General features: G+C 41.2%; 1 protein-coding gene across 1 annotated transcript; it reads right to left on the reverse strand.

Moving 5' to 3' along the window:
- Positions 1-1,070: 1,070 nt before the first annotated feature.
- On the reverse strand, positions 1,071-23,426 carry PLAC8 (placenta associated 8). The gene is made up of 5 exons (XM_036280464.1): positions 23,357-23,426; positions 9,612-9,740; positions 7,898-8,022; positions 3,031-3,145; positions 1,071-1,345 (listed from the first exon to the last, which is right to left on the reverse strand). Exons 2-4 carry the CDS (start codon positions 9,709-9,711, stop codon positions 3,041-3,043), a joined length of 330 nt encoding a protein of 109 aa, XP_036136357.1. The 5' UTR covers positions 9,712-9,740; positions 23,357-23,426; the 3' UTR covers positions 1,071-1,345; positions 3,031-3,040.
- Positions 23,427-23,805: the final 379 nt, after the last annotated feature.

Here is a 23,805-nt window from a genome sequence, read left to right on the forward strand (position 1 = left end):
GATTTAGAATCTGTGGCAGAATGTAATTTATCTACTACCTCTGAAGTAGCTGTTACACGAAAGCCAGAGACAGAAGAGAGAGTCAAGGCAAGACTTAGGGAAGAGCCACATCAGGCATTAAGATAACCTTGACAGTTACCCCAGTTGAGAAAGCAGGTGCTGAAAACCTTGACATTCTTTTTTTTTTTTTTAATTTTTAATTTATTAATTTGTTTTTGTTACAGATGTTTCTTATTTTTTCCCCATTGACACCCTCCTCCTCTTTCCCCCAGCCCTATGCCCAGCTTTGTTGTCTGTGTTCATTGGTCATGCATACATGCATGTAAATTCTGTGGTTTATCTCTTCCCCCACAAATCCCCGCCTCCTCTGAGGCTTGTCGGTCTATATCCCACCACCATGTCTCTGGGTTAATTTTGTTCAGCAGTTTGTTTAGTTCATTATATTCTACAAATAAGTGAGATGATGCGATATTTGTCTTTCTCTGTTTGGCTTGTTTCACTTTCCAGGTCCCTCCATGTCATCTGAAAGGATAAGAGATCCTTCTTTCTTACAGTTGCATAATATTCCATTATGTACATGTACCACAGCTTTTTAATCCACTCATCTACTGATGGAAACTTGGGTAGAAATATACCCTAAGAAGCCTGAAACACCAATCAGAAAGAATATATGCACCCCTATGTTCATAGCAGCACTATTTACAATCGCTAAGATCTGGAAACAACCTCGACGTTCTGTAGACTGATTAACAAGAGAAGGAGCAAGGAGGAGGGGTCAATGGGAGAAAAAGGGGCGATATCTGTAATATTTTCAACAATAAAGATAAATTTTTTAAAAAAGTTCCAAATGCCATTCAGGCTCCTAAAGCGAGGAAACCACACTTCCTGAGCTGTGGGACCCCACAGGATAATGCCTGGCCTCCCCGTGGAGGGAAAATCCAAAATAATAAAAGCTTTTTACTTGACAATATTTTAAAAACTTTTTATTGTGGACAGTTTCAAAAAGATATAAAGGTAGAAAAACAGAATAAAGAATCTCCATCCATCTGTCATTCAACTTTGGATTCATTAAAAAAAAAAAAAGCTTATTGTAATTTCCCATGAAGCAGTATTTAGAGACACAAGAATTATTGAAGGAATTACTTTTTTTTTTTTAATGGCAATTATCTTACAGAACAGCATTGGAAATGTATTTCTTTCAAAATTAACTGGAAATTAAAATGTTTTGAAGCCATTGGAAACCATATGATTAGGTGAAGTAATTTCTAATATTTGAGGTGAGTTAGCACTTAATAAATGCAGTATTTCATTCCAGCATTTTCTTTCACCACGATGTAAGTTTTACCTGTAGAAGTCAGAAAAAAAAAAAAGAAAAAAGAAAAAAGAAAAAAAAAATAAATGAAAGAATTGGGATTTACTGGTTCCACATTTCTTTAGATTTTCTTGTTCCAAATATCAAATTTCCATTCCACCCCTATCCTACTGCCAAATTGTTACATATTTAATATCTACATCAAACAATGTCTCCTGGTTCAGTACAATTTATTAGGAAGAGTCATGATCACCAGTGAAGATTTAGATGAGCCTCCTAGGTTAGGGCTTCAATTTGCTTCCTTGGTTGAAACTTGTGTTCATTTTTTCATCCACAGTATTTATTAAGTGCCTACTATGTATCAGGCACTACTGCTAGGTGGTTGAGTGAACCAACAGAACGCTCTGTAGATTGCCAGAGTTAACTTCTGTTACCAAATGACAATGAATTAGCAAACATGTGATGGTAACAATCTAAAAGACAGGGAACCTAAAACAATTCTTTTTCACGGACTGGATGACTAGACCAGTCAACTGCCACATTCTAATTCCCGAAGGGCTACTTTGCCATCAAATTCTGAGGCAAGTTGGTAATATAGGCCTTTAAAAAAGCATCACTGCTTAGAAAGAGAGATAATAGTCAATTCTTAGGAGGTAGGATATCATGATAAAAATGCTCCCTGTCTTGACTTTGCTTGAAAGTAAGTGAAATGCTTCAGTCATGAGGGAAGCCATTTAAAGCAGTCAGAAGGCGAATGCTAGGAAGTTAAAATGGTACTGAAATGCAACATGCTGAAGCATGGTTCGTGAAGAGGGCATTATTTCATACTGCATGTGGCAAAAAGAGCTCAGAGAGAGACAGATTGTATCACTGTCAACCAGTCATACACAAGGCTGCATCACCCTGATGACACACTCTCAAAAGCCTCTCGTGAGACAGGACTTTTACAGAGAATAGCCATTTTTATGTGAAAACTAAACTTGGATGACAAATTTTATGGGAATTGGCACAAGAGATCGAAAGACAGAACTGAGTAAACCATTGCCCTCTTGCCTGAAACAGGAAGAGCTGAGATTAAAAATGTGAGTAGGAGAGCTTAGGTAGTTGCTCAACTTTGACAATACCGACACCAAAAAGTCAGTAATTCCTCTTCATAGTGGGGACTTTGGGAATTTTGAAAAACTCAGTGAATTGTCCACACTTAACTTATCGAGATTAAAGCAGCTCCCTACCACTTTGGAGAATGAATTATTACTTTAATATTGTGGTATTGATAAGAAAATACAACCAGGTACATTACACAGTCACACTCAGCATAAAATCTCAGTTGGTTACTGTTAGTAGCAGTGGACTTAGGCTTAGGCAGAGGACCCTCCGGTCATGCACATATCTCTACTCCCTTAAATTATGGTGTATCTCAGATGGGCCTGGTTGATACGTGGCATGTTTATTTGGTACATCACATGGCCACTCCTGTTGTGGCAGACATCTTTAAAAAGTCACAAAATTCTCTCCCTTCCAACCAGGCTTAGGCCTTTCAATCAAGGCTCTGGAAAGCCGACTACCAACTGATCGGTGTAGGTTGGCAATTAAAACCGATTTGCCCTTCATTTGTTAAGGAGTATCTCATGTATCTGTGAGCGAGTACCAAGGAAATAAAAGATATCTTTGAACAATTATTTTGATACTCATAGATGAAAGAATGTCTACCAACGTACCAAACATCCTTTAGAAAGCATTCATTTCTTTTCTTTTTTCAATATCTCTCTTGAGTTGACAAAGGACGCACAGAGGGAAAAACCCCAGCATTAGGAAATCACTGCAAATGGATCCCTGTTAAAAAAACAGACACAGGAGTCAACATGTAGCCTATAAATATAGTCACACAATTCCCTGCATATGTATAGCTTCTCTAACCTCTTTAAAATATACATTTTGTCACCTGTTTATCATGAGAATTCTGTGACATTATCCTCATTTTTCTGATGACCCAGAGAAGTTGACTTGCTAAGATCACAGAGCAAATTGGTGGCAGTGCTTGGTCATTTTCTTCTCAAGCCAGTGCCCTTTTCATAACATTCCCTACATCATTGCAGGTGCTCTGCAGGTTACAGTGATCGCCCCAGTCCTCTATCATCTGCTCTGAAATGGTTCCCTTTAAATCCAGTTGGGTACTGCACCAATTTTTCTATAATTGGTGAACAGTGCTAGAGCAAACCTCATGTTCTAACCCTCTAACCATCTCTCATGTTCTGCAAGGAAGGGATATATAATTATGGGGGGAAAAAGAAAGAAGAGAATGAATAATGTTTGGAAAAGCCATAGAATGGGCTGCTTTGCAAAGTTTGAGAGCTCTGTCTCTGGAAGTGTCCAGCTGGGCTCTCACTCACCCTCTGTAGAGAGGCCCTTGAAGGAACCCTGCTGTGTGCAGGAGGCACTGGGTGATCCAAGGGGCTCTAGTCTGATAACCAGCTTCTATGATGGTGTGTCATGATGGACTGAAATAATTTTGAGCTCCATTTTTAAAAAAATTATTTTTATCTTCACCCGAGGACATTTCTGCATTTATCCTCAGATAGAGTGGGAGGGAGGGGGGGGAGAGAGAGAGAGAGAGAGAGAAACATCGATGCAAGAGAGACACATCGACTGGTTGCCACCCAACCGACCCCAACACGGGCCCGGGACAAACCGCAACCAAGGTATGTGCCCTTAGTGGGAACTGAACCCAGATCTCTCTGATCCGTGGACTGATGCCCTAACCACTGAGCCAAACTGGCCAGGGCTTGAGCTCCATTTTTTTTTTTTTTTTTTATCCTCACCCGAGGATATTTTTCCATTTTTTGTATAGATAGAGTGGGAGGGAGAGAGAGGAAGGGAGAGAGAGAGAGAGAAACATCGACGTGAAGGGACACATCGAGTGGCTGCCACCCGCACGACCAACCAGGGCCGGGGACAAACTGCAACTGAAGTACGTGCCCTTAGCGGGAACCGAACCTGGGTCTCTCCGGACCGCAGGCCGACACTCTAACCGCTGAGCCAAACCGGCCAGGGCTTGAGCTCCATTTTTTGATAGCACTAATGTTTTTAAGATGTTGAGTAAATGCAATTTCCAGTCTACAGTGTGAGCAGAGAAAGAGAAAGGGGTAGCTGTTTTAGATTCGGTTTATAAGGATGAGGAGCTCCTTGAGGTTACATTGAGATTGTGAGTGCTCTATTTTTTAGGGAAAATTTTACTGCTGTGGTGCTTTTGATTCTTATCTAATATCATAAGCATATGAGACAAAAAGTGGACAAATGAATAACAATGTTAAAACTCGTCTAATGTTGTGCCCCTCATCAGAGGGAGGAATGATATTCATCCGGTAGACAATTCGGTTTCATAGCCTTTTCTTTTCCCCTGATAAATAATCCAAATTCCTTTAACCCTTCCTCATAGGACTTGTGTTAATCAGTTTTTAATTCATTATTTACTTTTTATTTTTAAAAATCTTTTAGACCTTCATTAAACCACCATTTCTATGTATTGAATACATAGAATATGTCGCAAAGAAGAAAATATTCTAATTGAATAGGATCTAATTACTTTACTGTTCCAGCATGTCTCTGCCTGTCTTTTACCTCAGGTAGTTTTTAGGGGGACAATCCCACTATTATTTGCTGAGACACCCAGGGAACCCTGTAGAAAACACACTCTGATTCTCAGTTTGTTTCATAATACAGGTATAGAGACTATAGAGAAGAAAAAAGATTCCTTCTTCAAAGAGAGTGTGCTGGCATGTTTATAACCCCATAATTGATGATTGCTCAATTATTGTGCTGACTTGTTTATAGCTCCATAACTGATGATTGGGAAAGTCACTGTGTGCCCTCTAGCTGGACCTGTTTTGTAAAGAATTTAATCAACAGGATAAAGACACTCCCTGAAATAAGAAATTTTTGGGAGCCGGCTACGTGTCTGACAGATTCCATGGAGCCTGGAGGTCTTGAGTCAGAGATCCGACCTCACCCACAATCTCAAGGAATTAGGCTTGCATTGTGTTTGTGCACCTCGGGGCTAAGTGTGACCCAATGTACCTTGAAATACCTGAGATAACAGACTGGGTGTTCCTGGGAGTGCCTGGGTGTTCCTTGGAGTGTCCCAGAGTCCTAGACCTAGAAGTGTTCTTTGTATCATCTCCCACAACTTCCTTATGGCCGATGAGAAAACCAGTGCCACCAAATGATTGACCAGAGAGGCAAACATTTAGCTATTTGCTGAGCTGTTCCCAGAACCTTTATCTGCAGAGTCTAGCTAAGTGCTCCTTCTCCTATACCACGTTGGGGTCAGCGGCCACTTTGAAAAACTCACCTCACACCCATATAGATAACTACATACACATGACACGTTGCCTATAATTTCGGGAAGTTCATGGTTCAGTCACAAAGTTAGGACCTCCCGTGGGTTATGCTGCCCTGTGAGGAGTATACACGAGAGCCACAGGAAGTGCTGAGAAAGTCAGGCGCTGAGCAAGCACATGGGAGAAACAAAGTCATTTTCTGAGATAAGAACAAAAATGATAGCTGTTATTTATTAGGCACTTTTACTTTCCAGGCTCTGTGAAAGCCTTTCCTGTGCATTATCTTCTGTGACTTTTACTACACCACCATGGCAAAGGGGTCATCATTACCATTTTATCAGGAGGGAGCCTAGGATAGGAGGATTATACTTGGCTCTCTGCCACACGGGAGCAAGGAGGGGGCACAGGTTAAGTTTTCGGGGACAAGAACCCATTCTGTCATGTCTTTGTTTAAAGCATTTCAATGACTTCCCAGTTCACTCAGAATAAAAGTTAAAGTTCTTATAGTCTCCAAGGCCCTAGCTAATGCTGCGGCATCATCTTCTTCTATTCCCTACCCCTACACACTCTGTTCCTGTCCCCTTCCCCCCTATTGTTTCTGGAATGTTCCAGGTAAATTCTACTTCAAGGTCTTGGGTCTAGCTCTTTCCTCTGCCTGTACATTTTTCAGATGAGTCATCCTCTCATGCTTTTAAGGATTTACTTTCTGATCAAGGTCTTTCCTGATAACCCTTTTTAAAATTAGAAACTTCAACACGCTCTTCCTCTTCCTTGCTTTACTTTTTTCTGTAGTGCATCATCATCCTGTATATTATACTTTTAGTTATATTGTAACTATCTTTTCCCATTAGAATGTAAGCTCTTCCCGTCGGCAACCATCATAATAACTGATTTGGGCAAGAATCTTCAATGAATGTTAGAACCAGTGGGTGAAAGTGTGAAGAACAGGATATTTACATCTCCCTACCAGATCCTTATCCATTATAAAGGGGGAAATAGCAACTTTACAGTGGAGAATTCTGGCAGATACTATCTTAACCAATGAATCAAAGTTGACACCACCCATAATGGGATACATTGATGCCATGTGCTTCCTGATATGACGTATGGCAAACACTGCGTAGCTTCTGTGGGGTTTCTGCCCAAAATTGACAACCTAAGTCTAGTCATGAAGAAACATTTGACAAACCAAGCTGAGGGATAGTCAACAAAATAAGTGATATGTGTTCCTTAAAAAAAAAAAAGACTGAGAAACTGTTTTTATTGTAAGAGACTACAGAGGGGTGACAACAATGTGTGAGCCCAGACTGCTTTTCTTTTAATCTAAAGAGTGGTATCTCTAAAGGGATAATTGGTAATGTTTAAATAAGATTCCGGTTTTGATCATTGTTATATGGTTATATAAGAAAATGTCCTTGTCTTTAAGAAATACACTGAAACAGAGGTAACAGTGCATCAAGTCTGCCACCTACTCTCAGATGATTCAGAAAAACAAGATACAGTAAAGAGAAAAAGAAAACAAATGTGGCAAATTTTTACTATTTGGGGAATCTGGGCATAGGGTATACAGGAACTCTTTGTACCACTTTTGCAACTTTTCATTAAGTCTGAAATTATGTTAAAAAGGCTTAAAAACTAAAAGAGCATAGCTCCAAAAAGACAAGGATTTTGACTTCCTTTATCCACTGATATGTCTATAGCATTTGCAATAGCAATTGGCATGTTCTACGTACTCATAAACCCCTGTTGAATAAATGAATACCAGCTTATTATTTAACAAGATTCTGGGTGCTCAACAGTCCCTTTTAAATAAGTAAATGCTAGCTTACGAGTTACCAATGAGGCAAATATGCCATCTCTGAGAAGGTCCCTGCACACTCATTTTTATCCAAGGCTCTATGAGAAACTGTCACCCCCCCCTGCAGACTTCAGGGTCCTGTCTGACTCTGGGTAAAGCCAAGAGAGGCTAAAGGTCCTGTGTTGGCCTCTGTCCCTTCACCTACTCAGCACCAACAACTTTTTCAGAGACACATCTATTGGGTCAATAAAAGGTTTTATTACAAATATATTCCAAGGTATAGATAGCCACACTGCCCTGTAAATCACTTTAAAGTTGAGGATGATAGTGGAGAAAAGACGAGGTCAATGCATGAAGGTGAGAAGGACAGTCATGGAGACCCAGTCAGACTAAAGGGAAACCCTCGCGTGTCTGCGCTACCACCTCACGGTGGGCCCTTGGGTGACTCACCGGGATGCCGTATCGGGTTCGATACAAGGTCCTCATGGCGACAGAAGACCCACACAGGCAGCATTCGTTCATTTCGGAGGCAATCTGACACGACAGGCACAGAGGAAAGAAAGTCCCACAGAGGCCTGAGTGAGGGCGAACCACACAGAGGAGTTAGTCCAAGTCATCATGGTTTCCACTAAATCACACGGCTCTCAAACAGAAAACAATGTGGCCATCTGGCTCTTTATGGATTGTTTCTGGGCCCGACCATCCTGGAGTTGAGATGTCATTACATCAGGTCAGATTTAACTGTAAAAGCTTCTATCTTGTCCATCTGAGCATGTAAAATTGATCTTTCTTTCCTGCCCTTGTTTACGTTTGGGTCATGCTTGCAGAGGACGGGTGTGGGGTTAGGATGTCTGAAAAGCCCTCTGAAAACGGTGGGAGAGTGTTTAGGGTCAGAAGTGGGTGAGTGGAGAAATCATTAGTGCCAACATGAGAAAAGCAACAGGGAACAGACTTTAGATGGTCATACAGGCAAAGAGTAGACCTTATTGTCGACACAAGGATAGAAGCCAGCAGAAGCCAAGGGATATTGGCATCCAGAGCTTAAAAAGCTTACTGCACTTTCACTTTACAGAATGTGTGCAAGATGAAAAAAAGGGGCCTCAGAAAGTGGCAGCAAACTGTTCTCAAAGATGCTCTGAGTAAAAGTCTATTTTGGAACGCCCTGGGATGGTGTTTTGACATAGCTGTATCCTAGATAAAAATTAGAAAGTCTTTGTTTTTTTGTTTTTGTTTTTGATTGATTGTTTTAAGCAAAAGGCCATCTCCAATAAACTTGGAACTTCCATCATATACAAAAAAAAAAAAAAAAAAGGAGGCTGTTTCTCAAAGACACTGGAAAGTTACTCTGCACAGAGAGTGTCTGCAACTCACATGGCAATAGACTCTGAAATAAGGAAATTTTTCTCATGCAAAAGTGTGTTTGGTAGTGTAAAAGAACTAGAGGCCAGTAAAGTTAAAAACCTACAATGCTCTCTGAGATGGAACCCCCCAGAGCCACAAGAGTATCACTGAACGCCGGAAAACACAGCAACACAGGAAAAGAAAGATGTGAAGAGAAGACTGGAGAAACATGTCAAGAACATGGGGATACTAAAGAGGTAAAACATTTAAAAAGAGGTGATTGATCTACCCAAGGATCAACAACTCAAGGCCAGGCAGGTGAAATACATGAGTGAAACAGGTTGGAAAAAACACAAAACAGCGGATGGTGGACATAAATATGGAAAACTGCAGTGGATATGGGGTTGGCTGATTCTCAACAGCAGCTGTCTTCTGCGACCTGAGAATGGGAATTCGTCTTTCCTGATTTTCCAAAATTTCAAGAGAAGCTGTACATGTAGATTGGAAAGGTAGATTTTTTGTGTGAAACCTAATTTTTAGATATTTCCTACTATATTAAAATTAGTACATCAAGAAGAGGACAATGGGGGAAAAAGGGGGGCATATGTAATACTCTAAACAATTTTTTTTTAAGGGTCATTATGCACAGGACAAACAAAACACATTTGGTGGCTAAATCCACCATGGGCTTCCGGCTTGTGACTTCTGAGCTAGAGAGTAAAACATGGAACCCAATGATAAGATAAATAAACAATTCTTACTGGGTCATTGACCTGCATTACTCCTAGCGGCCGAGGAGAAAGCGGTTACTATGCGCACTTACAGATCCCCATGTCGTTGCAGCAGTCAAACGCGCCTGTTTGCCAGTCACTGGACACCGTACCCCCTGTGCCATATGTGGGCTGCGAAACAACTGGATTCATTTTCAGGGATAACTTCAGAAGGGCTCTGCCTGTAAAAACAAAACCAAAAAAGTGTTAAGCACCTAACCTTACTGGTTGGCTGTAACATAGAGGCCAGTCGGAAAGGCATTTCATCACACCCCCCCTGATGAAGGGTGCTCACATTCAGCTAACTCAGCGTAACATTTCCAGGCTGCTGTCAACATCTGGAGGTTGACACCATGAAGGAAAGGGGGTGACGGTTTCTTTCTCAGGTTTTCTGTTTGTTTGTTTTCCCCTCCTTTCGCTGATCAAGACGATTTTTCTTTTTTGCTATTTTCAAGGCAACCATCTGGAACAATGTGTATTTTGCATTTGAAGTGTTTCTATTTTATAGAAATTATAATCATTTTTTCCAAAGCTAATCCACAGACATTTTCTCAGTTGTTCCTTAAGAGAACTCTGGGATAGAGTTCTTTACTTTTCCATAAAATAGCTATTAAAACAGATGTTTCTAACTAATGTCAACATTTATTGCATAATTATTAGTGATATCCTGACAGCTGAAATTTAAATAGAAGACCTGGGTTACTTAGAGAAAACAACATTCCATTTCCTTTTGTGAAGATGTCAGGTCAGAATCTGAAAAACGAGGCTTTGAGGTCCCGCAGAAGAGCCCACTGGTTGCAAAACCACTAGGAAATAGTGTCTCTCAAATAAAGTGGCGCCCCCACTTCTGTTTCACCCAATAATCAGGGAGAGTCTTGTGAGCTCCTACTCAGTCAGTACTCTCTCGAAAATGTGTTTTACCAGTGTTCAAACATTCTTCTTTACTACTTCACTTCTGACCACTTACTGTGCTCTGTAGTCTTGGTCCCTACTCACTTCTAGCACTTCCCTTGACCAGTTGCCAGGGAACCCCCTTGCCCACATCGTCCCTGCGCTTCGCTGGCTTCAGCCTTCCTCCACCATCTTGCCAGGAACGAGGGTCCCAGTCAAAGATCCTGTCACCACGCTTCCCGATCCTGGATGTGCAGGAGGTTCGTACTCAGTGCTTGGTTGAAAGGACAGAGTCTTGCTTCTGACTGAGTAGCCTGGGGTGGGCCCTGGGTGTGTAGAAATTTTAAGGGGCGATTCTAATGCAGCCGGCTCTGGTGGCTACAGTGACATGTCATTTCACGCTCTCTCAGCCCTTCCTACTCCATCTTCTTAGCTTGTTGCCTGCTCCTCTTCTGATAGATTCTGTCTACTCTGAGGTCTGCGGCTGTTACCAGCTGATTTCCACCAACAGCTGTGTCCCCACAAAGAGGGACTGACGTTCTCTCATATAATAAAAGCCAAGGCATTTTAACTGCCCTAGAGAGGTGACTCTGATACTTGTTATCAAGAGCTTGCTTTATGACTCAAAGGGAAAACAAGCCAGCATGAGAAGGTGGTATAATGACAGTCAAATCATATCAAGAATTGTTGGAAACTGCAAGGTATAGGTGCATATTTACTAGAATTCAAAGGTCTTTCTCCTCTCTGCTTAATTGAGAGGGTAATGATATCTTTGTTGACAATACAAGAAAACATGGCTACAAGGTAGAGCAGAGATTCCCACCCCGTGTGCAATGCTGTCAAGAGAATGAACTAGTAGAGAGGTGATGGTTAAAAGTCACAAGAATGGCTAGTATTGTCTTGCCCAATCCAGTGAATTTGGACTCGCGCAGGGTAAGGCACCAAGTTTTTGTATAGGAGTATTTGTAGTTCTGGTTGTAATGGGGTCTTATTAGTGTAAGTATTCTACATAGCAGATATTTTCTATTGGTTTCTATCTGTAGACATTTTATTTTAGGAAACCACTGTCATACTATCAATGAACATGTGTGGTATAACTTAAATACAATAGAAAACTTGCTTATAATGAACAAATGTTCCTTTTATTTTTCAAACTTTAGTGTTTGAATCAACTGAGGAGCTTGAAAAGAATAACACATCCCTAGAAATTTGGATTTAACAGGCCTGGAAAGGATGAATCTGTATTTATTTTATTATTATTTTTTTATCCTCACCTGAGGACATTTTTCCATATTTTGTTCAGATAGAGTGGGAGGGAGGGGGAGAGAGAGAGGGGGGGGGGGAGAGAGACATCGACGTGAAAGGGACACATCGAGTGGTTGCCACCCGCACGACCCATCCAGGGCCAGGGACAAACTGCAACTGAGGTACGCACCCTTAGCGGGAACCGAACCCAGGTCTCTCTGAACTGCGGGCCAACGCTCTAACCGCTGAGCCAAACTGGCCAGGGCTGTATGTTTAATAAGTGCCCAAGTGCCTCTTCAGGGAGAGGGGTTGATACAAAAAGTGTGGGTGGTGGTGGGGACCATAACAGTATCATTGCTTAATCTGACCACTTTTAAATCTCAATTGTATTTTCCAACTCCCTTCCCAGATACTGATTTCTCTAAGAACCAAACCAAAAGAGGAGAAAAAAGAGAAATGCATAATTCATTCAAAAAAGACTAGCTTCATTTTGGTATTGGGTATGGTTACAAAGGCAGAGGAAGTGTAACAGAAATTGGAATAAGGAGAAGAAATGAAGAACACATGAGGTGCGAATTTCTGGCAGGTGTGACTCAAAGAGGAAGTGGTTGTACTTCATTTCAGGCAGAAAAAGTCTGTACTGAGAATCTCCTTGGCCCCCTGAGGTGTAAGGGAAGCGTCTGATCCAAGGTCCCGAGCTAGAGAAGTTCCAGCATATGCCCTGGGAACAAGTTGTGTTTTGTTTTTGTTTTCCAAAATAGCAGAACTAGAATTACCATCCAGTTCTAGAGAAGCTGGAAGTCTGATGGAAGTTCCTGGGATTCTTGTCTGGCTGGGCACAGAAAGTAGAATGTCCTAGGTGTGGAAACTGGGTGAGGAAATCCCTAGTGGGAAGGGGACTGGGGCATGCATGAAGAACAGTGGAGACATAGCGTTCTGGAGCAGGAGGTAGGGTTGAAGTGTAGGGAGGGCACTGTGTAGCCAGGTGCATGTCAACAGCTCATTCCCATACCCACAGTGGACATTGCTAACTGATCCTATCACGTAGAATCTACTTCCCCTGGACATGTCTTAGAGTCCCAGACAGTTGTAATTCCTGATTGGTGGAGTTGGACGGAAAGAAGAGTACAGGCTTTGGCGTTCCCGAGAACTGAGTTCAGGTCGCAGTCCTCCTGCTGTCACTCCAGACAAGTGACTTATTTTCTGACAGTGGACGGGGTGCTGCTACCATTTGATCAGAGTTGGCACAGGATGTGAACTCACATATTCGAGAAATAGTTGCCGACGAGAATAAATTGCACAGGCCATGAGTTGTTCAAGTCTGACTGTTATGGATACACCTTCAACCTCAAGTTTGAATTATTCATTACCTTTAAAAAAAAATACTGGGAAAATCAGTCCAGTCAAAATATACAGAGTTGCTGCTGCTGCATGTGTATGTGTGGACCATTAAAGAAAGAAAACTGTACTAGGAAGATTATATTCTTAAAAGAAAAGGACTTCTTTCATAAAAACAGTGCTTTAGGGAAAAAATCAGTAGAGCCAATCGCAGTCAGTTTAGCCAATATATCCAATGGAAAACTATGTTCAAGTTCTTTTCAGACCCCAGAGCTAAAAATTACTTCAGGGCAAAGACTGAATCTTAAATATTCTTCCAGCCCTTCATACCTTTCATAATTGTTTGTACAGTACTGGACACTTCTACTTGTTGTGTTGACTAGTTTGGAGTAAGGATAAAATTTGCTGGTTTGATGTTAAAAAAAAACAAAAAATACCAGGGAGTAAGTTTTGAGAACAGGAAGTTCTGATATAAACCCAGGAATGGGAATGTACTGCAACCGCTATGTGCGCAAATCACGTCTATGCTAGCATGTGCTGTGATTCTGTTAATTCAGTGAACTCAATTCCTAATCTAACCCAGGGACTCACACCACATGCTTAGAAATCCCTGAATTCCCTTTCTTAAAGTAAGATGTTCAGAAATATATTATAAAAACACACTACAGTGTATGTATGCATGTATGTGTTTATGTATAGATTTTGTACTTCTATATATCATGGGTAGAGCTATACTGAGACAAAATCGAGATCAATGTGCACAGGGCCTACCTAGTACATCCTGATTCCGTAGGTCCAGCGTGGGACCCGAGGTGTGCGTTCTTCACAGCCTCCCAGGTAGCGCCCGTGTTGCAAGCGTCTGGCCCCCACTGACTAGCCAGAGTCTAGATCATAATCAGCAACCATTGAAGCAAACAAGCCAGGTTCAAATCTATTTTCTACCCTCGGTGTGTCATTGGGCAGGTGAACTACCTTCTCTGAGCCTCAGTTTTGACATTTTAAAAATGAGAACAGTTTAATACAACTTTTCTTTTTGGGTTGTTGTATTAATATGATGAGATGATGTCAATAGACTATGTCTGTTAAACATTATACTTCCTGTAACATGTCAGTTTTACATTTGTGTTTATTTTAAACTAAATATTAGGGCCTATGCCTGATTTAAAAGCTTCTCAGCGCTCTTCATTCCCTCTATTTCCATCACCCCCTTTCTCCTCTGTCTGCCTCCTGTGGCATTCAGCTTCCTACCAAATAATTCCATGGGTTATATGCAACCTGCTTCTGGTATAAGAAAATAAAATGGAGTTGACTGAGTAGGCAGTATATATGTAGATGTAAGCAAAGTTAACTACATCTGCGTCCCAGATTTCACTTCATTTTTCAAGTTTCATTTAATTTAAGTGTCATGCTGTGTCCTTTGACCAACTTCATTTTCCTTAGCAAGCATATAAGAGCTTCTTAGTTGATGACTATCTATGTTCCTTAAACTGTAGCCATAAATATTTTTGTAATGTCAGGAACAGCTGGAATGGCATAACAACTGGGATAAATACCAAACTAGTGATAGTATCGATCATAAACAATCACCTCTCACAGGACCACGGGGAGGCTTGACCCCTGCCACTACTTCATTCTCTGTCCCTTTGTCTTGTCAGTCATTCGTATCTGAGTTACACTATAAAAAAGTACCGTAACAGAAGTCTGTGGAGGAGAATAATCGGGGCAGACTGCTGCATCATCTTCTCTGTTTCGACCCCAAATTTCCATAAGTAAATTACCCTGTAGCAGATTCCGTTCTAGTCCACAGAGCTGCCTGCTTAGCTTGTAGGTTCAAGACACTTTCTCCTCACGGTGGCTGTTACACCGTTGTCCCCCCCTCAGACAGTAGACCCTGCTTTAAAACAAAAAACTATTTGAGCTTCTTCTCCAGCACCCACAATGCCACCACAGACCTGCCCTGTAGTCCTGGGTCTGGGGCAGCTGTTCCTCCCCACCCCTGAGCACCTCTGGGTCTCATACAGAGAGCTGCAGTCTGCCCCAGACTCAGGACCCGCCTTGTCATGGTGCAGAACAGAAAAGCCCACCCCAAAATATGCCTGTTTGGCATACAGGTCATTTTGATCTGGTTATTTTGAGAAACAACAGATATAGGAGGAACTCTGAAAACAGAGTGGAAGTTACCCCTTACGGGGAATTTACAACTATAAAAGAGCTTCCTTCATCGGGTTGTCACTCTCTCTCCGTAGCACCAGGAAGAGAACATGACTCAGTCTGAAGAAACTCTTATCCATGGTGCCAGACCGAAATCTCATTAACAAACCTTACTCTTGTTTCCCTGGTCTCCTCCCCTGAGCTGGCCTCCCTCACACCTTCTCTCTTTTAGCTGAAGATGGTATTTAAGCCTGAATTCTAAGCCACCTCTGAGTTAATTTCTTGGGGTGTCTACATGAAACATATGTGTTAATAAACTTCCGTTACTTCTCTTTGTTTTCTCTTTTGCTAATCTGTCTTTGTTTACAGGGGACCCAGCCAAAATCTTAGAATGGTAGAAGAAAAATTATTTTCATTTCTGAAATTTTGTCAAAACAATAAAAACTCTCAGTTACCAGGAAATTTAAAAAAATGAGTACACATCGTTGAAGGTATGGCATCTCCTAATTTAAGTGAAATGATTTCTATAAACGAAATGCCACTCCAAAAACATCTTCCCTCATGTTAAAAGTTGTGCTCGTGCTTGATAATGCGTACATGAGAAACCCTTTCAGGAGTATTTGTGTTTTTGATAGTGCAAGACAGAATTTTTCTGACACCAGGAAAGTCCAGTAATCCTTCTCTCATTAAGAAAGTAAGAGGACTTGGTTCACTAAAATGTTTACTTTGGGGTAAGGGTGGGGATAAACAACACATGATTAACTGGGTCCTTCCATCTCTCCATTTCACCAATCTCTCTGGTGACCTAATTCATTAAGCTTCTCTACTTGTATTTTATAATGTGTTAATCTGGTGACAGGCATCTATGGTTCTAGGGGAAGGCCACCCTTTCACACCCTCTAGGTCTGACCTCGGAAGCTCCTTACAACATGACTCAGCCTGATTTTCCAGTCCTTTGATTACCGTCCACTCTGTATTGTTCCTGCATCCTGCTTCCCTCTTTACCTGTTAACATCTCATCTCAAATGCCACCTTCTCCATGAAGCCATTTCTAATCCTTCAAGTTGGATTTTCCGCGCTCTCTCCTCTGAACTTGCTCATCACTTTTCAGATGTGGCGGGAAGCCTCCTAAGCTTGGGGTTAGGACGCTGGGCTCTAACCGCAGCACTGATGCTAGGCTACTTCTGTGCCTTTTGTCTAAATGACAATGATAGTATCTTACTTTCCTTCTTCCCAGGGTTATTGAGAAAGCTCCAAGAAGGTATACAGTTGTGTGCTGCTTAATGATGGGCATACATTCTGAGAAACGCATCACTAGGCACTTAGGGTGCACTTATACAAACTTAGGTGGGATAGCCTACTATGCACCTGGGCTCCACAGTCTAGCCCATTGCTCCTAGGGGGCGAGCCTGCACAGCAGGTAACTACAAAAACGACACGAGGCTTAAATTAAGCACAGGAGAGAATGATGTAACGAAGAGACTCCATAAACATGAGATGTACGAGGTTGCTGGCGTAACGCAGCACACTGTGTCTCAGCAAACTTCTGTTTTATAAATAGAGTAGACTCTAAAATAATGATGAAAAGTATAGGATAGTAAATAATATATGAACCAGTAACATCGTCGTTTATCATCATCATCAATTAAGTGTGGAGCACTGTGCACGCTGGTCTGTGCTGTAGCTCTGCCTGCTGGCAGCTCAGGCTTGTTCAGAGCAGCATCACCACAAACTTGTGAGTTCTGTGCTGTGTGACATTTTAAGCAACACACTAGGTGATGACATTTTCAGCTCTGTTATGATCTTATGGGACCACCGTCTTCTATGAGGTCCACCGTCGACCAAAATGTTATGTGGCACGTGACCATACTAACTTCGGATATGAGATTTAGATATGTGCATTCTAAGCACTTATATTTTCTCCCTTCTTCTTCTTCTTCCTCCTCCTCCTCTTCTTCTTCTTCTTTTTTTTGACTTGTTGGCTGTTTTTTTCTAGGAGCAATAATTGGGTTTCATCATCTTTGTGTCCCCCAAAGACCTGACCTGTACATAGCCCAGAAAATACTAAGCCCTTGACGGAGTTCAGGACATGCTACTTAAAATATGGCACCTTAGCATGTTGAATAACCTAAGTGAAAGGAGTCTGAGAAAAAAGCAGAGGCTGAGTGGCTTAGTTGGTTAAAGCATTGTCTCATACACCAAAAAGGTTGCAGGATTAATTCCTGGGCAGGGCACACACCTAGGTTGATGGTTCGATCCCTTCTCGTACTCAGTACTCGATGTTTCTCTCTCTTTCTCCCTTCCTTTCTCTCTAAAATCAGTAAACATATCCTTGGGTGAGGATTTAAAAAAAAAAACAGAGGCAGGAAAGTCACTTTGACCTTCCTCCCCTCACCCTTCTTCCCTGAAAGCAAGAGATAAATCTGTCCTGTGAAAGGTGCCCTCCCTAAACCAGGAAGGAAGATAACCTTATCACCAGAGACAGGAAATTCAGGGCTGAAAATAGCACATGATGTTCTGTCTTTGCCATTTAGCCCCCTAGGAAAATCCCCATGTCTTGTCAGTTCTTTGCAAATTTGTTGTCTAAAAGTTAGAAACACTTTCTCCCTGGCCACTTCTTTGGGTCTTTCATTCTCTTGTGAGGGCTCCTATGCCAGGTAAAAATTCCATAAAATTTGTAAGCTTTTCTCCTGTTTATCTGTCTTTGTCAGTTGAATTTTCAGACCTAGCCAGGGACCCTAAAATGGTTGAGGAAAACTTCTCTTTTCCTACATGTTTAATACCAGTGTATTTATTCATTTATACCAGTGATTTTTTAATCAGGGGTGATTCTCCCCCCAGCCCCCAGAACATCTGGTAATCTCTGGTGACATTTTGGTTGTCACAACTTGAAGTAGGGGGTGGGAGGGAGGACTGTTATTGGCTTCTAGCAGGCAGAGACCAAGGGTGCCTCCCCGCGACTCCTAGCTGGACATTCCCACCAATCAGGAACTATTTGGCCCAGTAGTGTCAAGGCTGAGAAACTCTGGTTCATACTGTCATCTTGTTCTTAAGAAGATTTGAGCAATTTACGGATTTACATATATAGTAACAAGATGCAAAATGAAAAATGAAGAAATCAGACACAGGAAAAATAAAGCCTGGAGCAAATGTAGTGCATCTGAAGGTTTCCACACAGTGCTAGGCATCAGCTGCAAATTAGACTCCGAACTTCCTGGAGTTTGTGTTCTCTCTTTGCTTTGCCTGAAGACTCCAAACTTCAGGCAAAGCAAAGAGAGAACACAAACATTTAGGAGATTGACCATGTCCATAAAATAAAAACAGATTGAGATCCAGAGAAATTGCTCATCAAAGCTCTCGAAGAGCTGATATGTGACACGGAATAGGCAAGGTCATCAACAATTTCTCTGCAATAAACAGAACAATGACTTTCCTGAGCCTGTTTCCTAATATAGGGTTAAAGGACAGGGCTGGAGTAGAATCACCGAAAGCAATCTACAAGAAGCTAAAACAATTTTATCTAAGTACTTACTTCTTTGATAATCTGGGATGATTCAAGATTAAAAATCAGATTACTTAGATTATTCAGAGAAACACATGGATGCATATTCTTTGACAATCCCCCATGAATAATATTTTAATCAGCTGGGGTTTTATAAGAACTGGACAGCAATGAGGCTGAATTAGAAACCTTTGGCAAGAATCTGAGTTCAGATTCCCAACTAGGGCTGCTTGTTACACATAGGAGCAGGTATGCAGAAGCAAAAGGCACTGAAGGCAAATGCATTGTTATAAAAATTAAAAGATGCAACCAGGACAACACAGCTGAACAGAAGGCCACCCTACTAGCATGGAGGTGAGCTAATTAAAGGCTGTCCTAATTCAGCATGGAGGTTAGCTAAAAGCATGCCTGCAGGAAAGCCTTTGTTTCCCTCAGAAACCAGTTCTAAAACTGCTTTAACAGGTGAGCAGTGGGGAAATTCAGAAAGGAGAATTAGCCAACACAGGCTATAGTTGATACTAAATGATCCATGTAAAACAAGCTGATAGTGTTTTGTTAAGCAGTACACTTTGTTTGAGCACTTAGGAATCACATGTGACTAATCCAAGTCCCGACGTTCCGCACCACAGAGCCTGGAAAACTTATATATCGGGTGTAAACAAAACCCACCCACTGTGACAACAAAAGAATCCAGTGAAACACTGTGGAATCTAATTTTAAGTAATGTGACTTCCTGGTTAACAGAGGTAAAAGAACTGCAATATAAAACCTTCGCAATGTAATGAGTTCACCTTTTCACCTTTTCAAAATACCAACCACTTGGCTCCATTCGGATTCTGATCCACTGGTCTGGTTGGAGGGGATTTGTGGCCTTGGAATCGATATTTTTAGTGCGTCCCCGGAGATTTCACGGTGGAAAGAGGATTGAGACTCACGGTACTGAAGGGCGTCCATCCAAATGATGGTTTGCGTACTGACGTAGTGGAGCTATAAAGTCTTTTACACAAAACAGTTTTCCCCACCACTTAAATTTTCACCCCGAACACGCAAAATTTAAAAAACATAGTCAAAATAACGTGATCAATGATGACAATCTAAAAAAAAAAAAAAATCACAAAAATACCAAAAGAAAAAAACCTCTAGTAAATTTGCCATACAAACCAAATCACTATGGACACTTGTGATGTATGTCTTTCCATCTAGTCCAATGAGAAAAGACTTTGCACAGGCCCATGTTTTCGTAAGGATATTCCCCAGTGTGGCAGTGAAACCATTTCTCCTACATGTCAGAGAAGGCTGCTTTTCTCACCTTTGTTGTAGTTGGGAAGCAAGCATTCATCTCTTTTACAAAGAGGTGGTATCCAACCACTGTGCTTCAGAATTATATCTGAGTAGTTGAGACCCCTACCACGACCCTTGAGTTGGTGCAAAGGAGCAGGAAAATACTTTCTCTCTAAGAAGCTTTAACTGGCATTCTTCTAGCATCATCCTACAATATATTTCTATCTGCAGATTAAAGATGGAAATAGTATTGGTTGAGTAAATGAATATTCTGAGTTACCTTAAAAGTCCCAATTTATATGCAGATATCCCGAAAACTCTCAACTAAAATCAGATTCCTCACTTAGGCAATTAGTTATTTCCCCAGACTGAAGTCTTTATTCTGTTTCTCTGGAACTCTTTGTCTTCAATAGGAGCTCAGCAACGGGGAGCCCCCAAAGGCATCACCCATTCCTGAACTTGCAAGGGGCTTGGCTCTGCCCATGCTTAGCATGTCTGGTATCTGGTCATGTCAACAGTATAGCAGGCCTATAGATGTCTCAGATATAATATCTTGGCTAAAAGAAACAGAAGACCTGTAAAGTACAACACTATATTTTAAATCTTGTTGTAACTCAAAATTGAACGAGAATTACCTGTCTTTTAAATTATTTGGGCTGAAGAGTACTTAACTGGTAATTCAACACAGCTAATGGCTGCGTCTACTTTGGTAGAAAACATCTCAAAGGGGCTTGATTTTTATTTTTTGGTAAGCAGTCAAGTTTGTTAAATGATTTTAAAGTTTGTTGTATTGTGTATGGGGGAAGAGTCTTCTCTACTCCTATTCCCCAAATTGCACCGATGATGGAAGTAAAGAGGGTTAAGACAGTGCTGGTCCTTAACCGTAAAATCAATGACCAAAACTACCAGAATGTTGAATTTGGGTAGTGTCTGTAATCTACAATTTGAGCAAATACCATCCAATATTTTGTAAGAAGATAACCACACCATTTGTGAGTGCTCTGGTTGGTACAGATGGGTCTCAAAACATCAATGAAAATACAATTATCTGGTGGCCATAAAACACTTAAATGATGACAAATTTAATTCAGGAAAAAAGCAGCAGCCTATACAAACAATTGATTATAAAATATTTATTTTCCCCAAAGCTTCCAGATGTATTCTTCCAGAATAGGGTCTATGCAGTAAGAGGGGCAGCAGACACATTTGTCTCCATTTTTACTTCCTTAAGTAAAGCCCAAGGGAGTTTCAATGCAGTTTAAGTTCCAAAATTTAAGTGAAACTGATGGCCAACCATGGAGAGCCTGCCCAAGCCTCTGTGTTTTGCTAACACATTCAAGTGCTCTTAGGGTTGGTTACCTGTCAGGAGGTAAACTCAGCACAGCCTAAGGGCATTGTTAAAGTACAATGAAAGAGAGAACATTTTGGAAAAATATTTAGTCTTTCCAAATAAATGTAATCCTTGAGGGAAATAATCATAGTGATATTGGACTTATTCATTTATGGAGGGATGTGCATCAGTAGCACCCACATGCATCATGATCTCTTAAGATGTCTCTCTGGTCCTGGTTATATTGTAAGGTCAGCTATTTTCAGATCCCTTGCTTCTACCTGAATCTGAGCTCCACAGGTGCTGGCCATTCATCTTTTATCCTAACACAGTGTCTGGAACAGAATACATGCTCAATAGGTGTTAAAAAAAATAAATGAAGCCCTGGATGGTTTGGCTCAGCGGTTAGAGCGTCGGCCTGCAGACTAAAGAGTCACGGGTTTGATTCCGGCCAAGGGCATGTACCTCGGTTGCGGTTCTTCCCTGGCCCCGGTTGGGGTGGTGCAGGTGGCAACCAATCGACGTGTCTCTCTCACATTGATGTTTCTTTCTCTCCCCCTCCCACTCTGTCTGAAGATAAATGTAAAAATAGCCTCAGGTGAGAATTAAAAAAAAAAACCCCAACAAATGTATGAATATAGAAATTGTAAGTCCCATGTACACAAATTTGGAGTCTCTAGACTAGCTAGCCAGACATCAGAAATACCACCTCTCAACCACACCTCCTTTTTATATACCATCTTTTTTTTTTTTAATCCTCACCCGAGGACATTTTTCCATTTTTTGTACAGATAGAGTGGGAGGGAGAGAGAGAGAGAGAGAGAGAGAGAGAAACATCGACGTGAAGGGACACATCGAGTGGCTGCCACCCGCACGACCAACCAGGGCCGGGGACAAACTGCAACCGAGGTACGTGCCCTTAGCGGGAACCGAACCCGGGTCTCTCCGGACCGCAGGCCGACGCTCTAACCGCTGAGCCAAACTGGTCAGGGCTATATACCATCTTTAATAAATGTGTTTGCTGTAGGGACCTGGGAGTTCAAGGAAGGGGAAAAAAGCTTCACCCCCCCCCCCCTTTCTTTAAACCATGCAGGTGAGATAAACTGTTCTCTCAACAGTGGAAGTGCTGAGAGCTGTCTTGGTAACACTACCCATGTTACCAAGAGATGACAACAGGGCTATAAATCAGGAACGATAACTAGTGGTGATTTTAAAAATCATGATGATTTAAAAAAATTGTTTTTGTTACATAAAAACAGAGACATTTAGAATTAACTTCTGACCATATAACAGTAATAGAACCCTTAAAATGACTGAAACAGAAATTGTACCTCTCTCCCAGCAAAATCAATTCCAACAGCAAATCTTGACACCCATTTCAAAAGAAGATAAAAATTTCCTAGAAAGAATTTAGAATATTCTGTTTAAACACTCCAGTCTTAATGGTAATACAATGATTTCTTCTTTAATGATTAAGAACATTTTTTTTCTTCTTAAAAAAATGGGTCTTCTAGTGACACATTTTAAAGAAAAAGTCATGATAGTCACAGACTTAAGAATCACTACTGCCAAACTGAATTTAAAAGACAATTGCATGTTGCAGACATGTGGATTTTTAAAAGATTACCCTAGACTAACACCTACTATTCAGTTCTGCCTTGGTTTATGTTAGTTACATGGTAAGATTTTATTGTTTTTTATTATTTATTTTTTTATCCTCACCTGAGGACATTTTTCCATTTTTTGTTCAGATAGAGTGGGAGGGAGAGAGAGAAAGAGAGAGAGAGAGAGAATCATCGACGTGAAGGGACACATCTAGTGGCTGCCACCCGCACGACCAACCAGGGCCGGGGACAAACTGCAACCGAGGTACGTGCCCTTAGCGGGAACCGAACCCGGGTCTCTCTGGACCGCAGGCCGACGCTCCAACCGCTGAGCCAAACCGGCCAGGGCTATTTATTATTTTTTTAATAATTTTTTTTTCTTTTGAAAGAGGATAGGAGAGAAAGACAAAAGGTTTGCAAAATGGAAAAGGCACTTTGTATTGCAAAAATACTTACCACACAGAGGTTAACTGGAGAGAACAGCAGCCAGGTCAACCACTGCAAGGCTCAGGAACACTGAACTGTGTTGTTGCTTCGGTCTGTGGTTATTATCACCAAGGGTGGGGTTAGGGGTGGGGAAAGTTAGGAGGTGGGACTGGAGGAAAGAAATCTTGCCAGAGTTGTCTTTACTGCCTAGAGGGGGCCAGTGCTTGTGTAGTTAAGAATGTGGACACTGCATTTTATCTCATTGCATTTATTTTATGTGCTCGTTGGCTGACAATATTGCTCCCAAAGACAGCAAGATTTATTCAGGATTGGGCAAAGGCACATTTTTATGAAGGTCCAAGGCTTGCATATTTAGTTAGGATTTCTATCATTCATTTACTTCCTAAGGCATTTAAGTTTCTTGAAACATATTTTTTTTTTTTTTTTTTAAATCCTCACCTGAGAATATTTTCTATTTA

Source organism: Molossus molossus, unplaced genomic scaffold (assembly GCF_014108415.1).
Source record: "Molossus molossus isolate mMolMol1 unplaced genomic scaffold, mMolMol1.p scaffold_m16_p_1, whole genome shotgun sequence".
Lineage (NCBI taxonomy): Eukaryota > Metazoa > Chordata > Mammalia > Chiroptera > Molossidae > Molossus > Molossus molossus.

Coding starts and splice junctions, on each gene's coding strand:
- PLAC8 (XM_036280464.1), bottom strand. CDS start 9,711: ATGAATCCAGTTGTTTCGCAGCCCACATATGGCACAGGGGGTACGGTG. Junction 8,023..9,611: donor CTGCAACGACATGGGGATCT/GTAAGTGCGCAT, acceptor GCCCTCACTCAG/GCCTCTGTGGGACTTTCTTT. Junction 3,146..7,897: donor GAACCCGATACGGCATCCCG/GTGAGTCACCCA, acceptor TTTTTTTAACAG/GGATCCATTTGCAGTGATTT.